Source organism: Carassius auratus, linkage group LG44F (genome assembly GCF_003368295.1).
Source record: "Carassius auratus strain Wakin linkage group LG44F, ASM336829v1, whole genome shotgun sequence".
Lineage (NCBI taxonomy): Eukaryota > Metazoa > Chordata > Actinopteri > Cypriniformes > Cyprinidae > Carassius > Carassius auratus.
Window position 1 is genome coordinate 6,190,947 of NC_039298.1, and position 6,000 is coordinate 6,196,946.

The 6,000-nt window shown below is 42.7% G+C and overlaps 1 protein-coding gene across 1 annotated transcript in view; it reads right to left on the bottom strand.

Moving 5' to 3' along the window:
- The window catches only part of LOC113068412 (tenascin-like), a 68,033-nt gene extending 62,316 nt beyond the window's left edge, over nt 1–5,717 (bottom strand). The window contains exons 1-2 of the mRNA XM_026241191.1: nt 5,629–5,717; nt 2,839–3,371 (exon numbers count right to left, since the gene is read on the bottom strand). Coding sequence (XP_026096976.1) covers nt 2,839–3,202 — 364 coding nt within the window. The 5' untranslated portion in view covers nt 3,203–3,371; nt 5,629–5,717. The remainder of the gene's footprint in view (nt 1–2,838; nt 3,372–5,628) is intronic.
- Nucleotides 5,718–6,000: the final 283 nt, after the last annotated feature.

Below are 6,000 nucleotides of genomic sequence, written 5' to 3' on the forward strand. Positions count from 1 at the left end.
CTTAGCGAAAGGAGTTTGCCCTGGGACCACACAAGAATCTGGCGTGCCAGCTTGTTCAGGGGTCACGAACAAAGTCCTCCTTGGTGGTTGAAGTAAGAGATCACCGCTGTGTTGTCAGTATGCACCAGCACATGGTGACCTCTTAGGTCTGGGAGAAAATGATTCAATGCTCGAAGTACTGCTAGCATCTCTAGCATCTTGATATCACAAGCAATGAGCTCCCAGCACCGGGCGCTGAGACCAAGGCTTCCTCTACATGTCTAAGGCACGTAGGCAGTGCCTCATGACCTTGATCATGCGAAGGGGGTTTCCCCTTGAGGAGAATCCCTTGGTCTTGAGCCACCACTGTAGGGGTCTCATGTACAGCAGGCCAAGACGTAAAACGTTGGACGAAGCTGCCATTAACCCCAATAGTTTCTGAAACTGCTTGACAGTGAGTGAGTGGCTTTCTCTGACTCTCTTGACTGACGTGAGGATTGACTCGATACGAGTAGGGGACAGACATGCCTACATCGCGGTTGAATCCCACACCACACCCAGATAAGGTTTCCTCTGTAATAGATAAAGCACACTTTTCTTGACGTTTAATCTTAACCCCAACTTTTTTATATGGGCGAGAATGACATTTCGATGCCGAACAACCATCTGCTCTGATTGAGCCAAAATCAACCAATCGTCTATATAATTTAGTATGCGAATGCCCTGGAGTCGCAGTGGAGCCAGCGCAGCATCCACACACTTCGGGGTGAGAGTGCTAGGCCAAAAGGAAGAACTTGATACTGGTAAGCTTCACCCCTTAAAGCAAACCTTAGGAACTTCCTGTGATTGGGAAGGATGGAGATATGTAAATAAGCATATTTTAGATCTATTGTGACAAACCAGTCCTCGGACCTGATTTGAGACATGACCTGCCTGATATTAAGCATCTTGAACTTCAGTCGCACGACTGAATGGTTTAACTGACGCAGATCTAAAATCGGATGCAACCCCCCATCCTTCTTTGGAACTATAAAGTATCGGCTGTAGAACCCAGACTCTCTGTCATGAGGAGGGACCACCTCGATGGCCTCCTTCCTCAAGAGGATATTTACTTCCTGTTCCAATATCAGAGCCTGCTTGGGGCCCACTAGTGTGGGAAACACCCTGTTGAAAGGTGGCGGCAGAGCGCTGAATTGAATTCGATAACCTTTTTCTACAATCTGCAGGACCCAATGAGACACATTTGTCAGTAGCTTCCATGCTGCTAAATAGTCTACTAAGGGAACCAGTCTCTCAAGGCTGGTCTCTGATGTACTATGAGCTGCTAGCTCGGTGCCCTGAAGCAGAGGACCAGCAGGAAACAACTGAATTAGCTGCTGTTGAGGGCTCTGAGGAGAGACGGATACCGTATAATGCGGTGCACCCCACTTATCCTCATTAGGGGTCACCCTCAGCGGCCCTGCTTTTTGATGTTGGTTGTAAGGACCGTTTTGTCGAGGGCTTCCTGGACTGAAGCACGACCCTCAGATCGGGCCTTGTCTTAGAAGCCTCCTGCTTAGAGCGCCACCGACCTCGTTCCCATTGCGGGGGAGCGCGAGAGGCGATGCTCACATTTTGCACCTCTCTGTATGAGGAACTGCTACACGGCCGGGGCTGCTCCCGCCCAACATCTAAATGTGCCACATTTCCATAATAATTAGAGGCGGGGAGAAATAAATGGGACGACAATGGTTTCGTCCACGATCTCGAAACCTCGGTGTGGAGATGGGGGAAAAAGGCAGGCTCCGGCGTGGAGGTGGTGGCCGAGATTGTTTTTTCTGCGCGGGCCAATCAATGTTTAACTTGGCTACCGCGCGAGTTATCACCTCCAACAACTCCTTATACTGTGGTGACTGACAGGGCGATTCATCAACGCTCTCCTCATCCACCTCCTCGGAGGCAGCTAGGGGGGAAGTAGCGCCAGAGCGTGCTTCTGATCCCAGAGAGCGAACACTGGATCTGGCAGGTGAGGACGAATATAGGGACTTGCCCGTCTGCATTCCCTCTACCAGATCCAATTGCGATCCCCACGAGTGCAGATGCCGCTCCCAAGCAGTACGCGCACAAACTGTGTGTATACCCCGCTCGTGATGTAGCGAGAGCAGGGAGGAACACACAGCTTGAAACACGATCCACTTTTGCCCAAATGCTTCGTCTTACTGTCAGCCTTCCTTGCCATGATATGCTTGTGCAACTTTTCAAGATAGACAACAGTAAATAAGACCAACAGACATGTAATTTGCTTTGTAACTGACACACACACAGAGCTTCGCTGAATGACAGAAAGCTGACGCTTGTTCCACCTCACTTGCTTTTATAGCTTCCTGGTCGCTACGTTACAAGCCTATGATGTCACGCCTATTCATAAAACTGATTACACATATTATTCAGAGCTGGTCATGCTGAAGGGCGTTCCCAAAAAGCGTTCTCGGACACTAGAGTTCCTGAAGAGGAACTGAATGCACTGCACTGCTTATGGAATTTAGAAAATCCAGAATAAATGCTAAAGGATTTAAGTGGGATAAATAATAATGCTCTATGAATCCTCTGAGAATTCAATTATTACTAGATGCAGTACATTTGGAATCATATTCTGAAACGGAAACAGAAACTAAAACTAACACTTTTAGTTTATCTGTTGGATCCGATTGGATTAGAACTGAATATTCCTGAAGGAAATCCTTCAGGATTGTAATTCCAGACATCCTGTACACAGATCCTTTAGGATATTAAAATCTACAGATCTAGTTTTGACAAGCTTGTGAGGGCTGGTCTGGTTGGAGTGTGGCTGGACATGGGCACCATCAGGAAGGGCTTTACCTTTGCTCTGCTGGGAGCTACAGCATCCTTCTGGACCTCCACATTTCTCCCTCAGATCCGACACCTCCTTCTCCAGTCTTTCAATACGCTCATGCAAGGCTGCAAAGTCCTGCTTACACTGACCACAAGCTGATCCTGACCCTGGCACCAGACGGATCTGATGGGTCAAGACCAGAGGAGAATCAGGATTCCAGTCTATCTCTCTCTCTTTGGCCCCATCTTGTGCACATGTGTCCGAAATAACAAGTTTAAAAGGCTGGGGTTGGATGTCTCTGGAGACACGCTGAGCTCCTGCCTGCAGATGTTGACTGGAGAGGGCAGGACTTGGCAGAAGCAGTAGCAGGAAAGGCAACACTAACGCCATGTTTCAAGAGAGGAACACAGTCAAATTAATGGATGATGCTTTGTTTTGTAAATGGCAACGTATTTTATTCTACTCAGTTCAGCACTTGAAACATTTCAATTCAGTTTTTGGCTCATGGAGTGATGTAAAACATTGCAGTGTCCTCTTCTCTTTAAGCCTCGGTCCCCTCCTGTTTCAAACAAATATGAGTTTCAGTCAGTTGTGTTATGCAAAATTCATATTAGACATTCACCACACCACATTTTTCAAGTTTTGGGGTGAAATGGACGATTTGAAGTGATGGTGTGAAAACTGATGAGAAGGGCAGTAGTTTCAGTGCCAGTTTAATGAGAGCTGGAGTGTTATGAGAGTAAACAGGGTCAGCTTTGATTTGCTGGTGACTCTACATGACAGAGTCAGTGGTGTTCACAAGCTGTGACACAGATGCTCCTATATCTGTCTGCCAGATCAAACCAGAGAAAGGAAATGTCACAACCTAAGCAAACATCCTTTAATGCTAAGATTTAATCATTTCATTTAAATATCTGAAAATACCACTGAACTGTCACTGCCAAGTGGGAACAGAGGTACTTTACAGAACTAAGTTTTTGATTACATGTTTTTTTGCACATTATTTCATATTATGGCGTTTTGGGCATGCATTATGGTACTAGCACTAGCTGTGTGTAACATAAGCGTAGCATGGAAGCACCACTGTACTTTTCTCTAGAAGTATGTGGTCGATCAAAATAAATGAATAAGTACAGAGACTGATAAGTACTTATACGGAAATATCAGTAACTGTATATCTATTACCAAAACAACTCCCTCTTCAGATACCATGGACCTGATTTCATCTCATTGGTTGGTTTCAGTGCTACTTCCCCATATAAATCAGCAGAACAATAGTTCTAGTGCTTAGATGCCAGAATTCGATGCATGAAATAACTAGGCAGTTTCCTGAAACCACAGTTACTTATTCATCCTTTGAGCCATGTTGGTTTAATAATATAACATCAACTGATGTCATTAGAAGAGCATGGTCTGTTCAAGTGCACATGTCATGCAGTACTAACAAGAAACTCTACTTCTAACCACAGTTTAACATACAGAGATTTTAGGAAATGTCTGAATGCTCAAACAAACTGTTCAACAGGGTTTAAATTTGGGATAGGTGAAAATGCTATAGCTAAAATAACATAATCTTTAATCTGATTTAACCAAGAGGGATTTCTGAACAATGAAAAGTTCCTCTGGGAGAGATATATAAATGTGCTGGTTCAAGCTGTAGTGCAGTGCTAGTTCACTTGTTCCCAATCTACACACTGTTTCCAAACCAGCTCTTATCTAGAGTTTTTCATAAACATACATCTGAAAAATCTGTCATTACTTATTTTGTGTGACAGTGTTGTTGATTATTATTTAAAATAGTAAAACTACTGGTTTCTGCTAATTGAAACACTTTTATCCAAGGCAATATTGCATTTAAGGAATACGTTTTATTCAAGTTCATACATTGCCAGGGAGTCAAACCCATGACCTTGGTGTTGCTAAAGGTCATAGTGTTTGAGCTGCATAGTCACAATTCAATAAAACAACAACAACGAAAAACATAAACTAAAAGAGGTTTGAGTTAAAATACTGACAAATAAAACTGAAATAAAAAATAAATTAAAGCTAAAGAGTAATATATATGATAGAAATATAGAAATATAATCATTTTTCTTCCCCATATCATCATTTGTCTTCATGAACTAATATCATCATCATTTTACCCTCTCACAAACGAGCCCTGTCTAAACATGCAGAATCTGGTCTGTGTCAGACTTTTTCTAGAATTCATAATATAATAATAGGCAGGCTGGACAGACAGACAGACAGACAGACACTAGTGTAATAGGCCGCACATTCTGATATGAGATAGACAGATAGACAGACAGATAGATAGATAGATAGATAGATAGATAGACTTCAGATGTTGACTACTCGTCATAGTGCTACTAGTATATATATATATATATATATTATAGTCAGAGATCATGTGAGCACTCTTCCTTGACAGGATGAAAACTGATGATTTTATTGTGATTGTAAGCAGAACTTCTTTAGTCAAGTCTTCAGAAGAGGACACATCACAGCTCACAAGATTACTGCAACAGTCGAAAGGACTTTATAATTTTTTTAAATAATTTTTATTATTATTTTTATCAGACAATAAATTCACATTATTTGGTGAAAGGGTTATACTCTAAGTAGCCTAACTCTGAATATATGCTACATATTTATTTATTTATTATTATAATTTTTTTTTTGCAGTGGACAGATGTGGAACTTTCTAATAAAGCATATTGAAAAGTAAAAGATGCTGAAGATTCTGAAGCTTGTGATTTAAGAGGGTTAATATCAAACGATCATGAAGCGATCCGAGGGAGATTCGTCAGTCTTACCTGCAGAGCTGCTGATGCTGGATGCTGCTTCACTCCGCTCCTGTCTGTCTGTCTGTCTGTCTGTCTGTCAGTCGCTGCTCTAACACTGCTCTGAAAACTCCTGATTGACTGGGAAAGAAAGAGCGAGGGGGCAGAAGAGAGAGGGAAGGAGGGAGGAGAGCAGTAAAATTTCCTCATACTTGAAGAATTTTTCCTCTCTCTCTCTCTCCTCACTTCCTCCTCAGCTTCTCTCTGATGTAATTCTATGTGCTTTACAGGTCTCTGCTGGGTGGATCATTTCGAAAACATCTGATTTTTTAGATATTTCGAATGAGCAGCTTGAATGTTTTATGTCTTTGATCTCTGGATATTTCTTCATTGCTTGGACTTTTT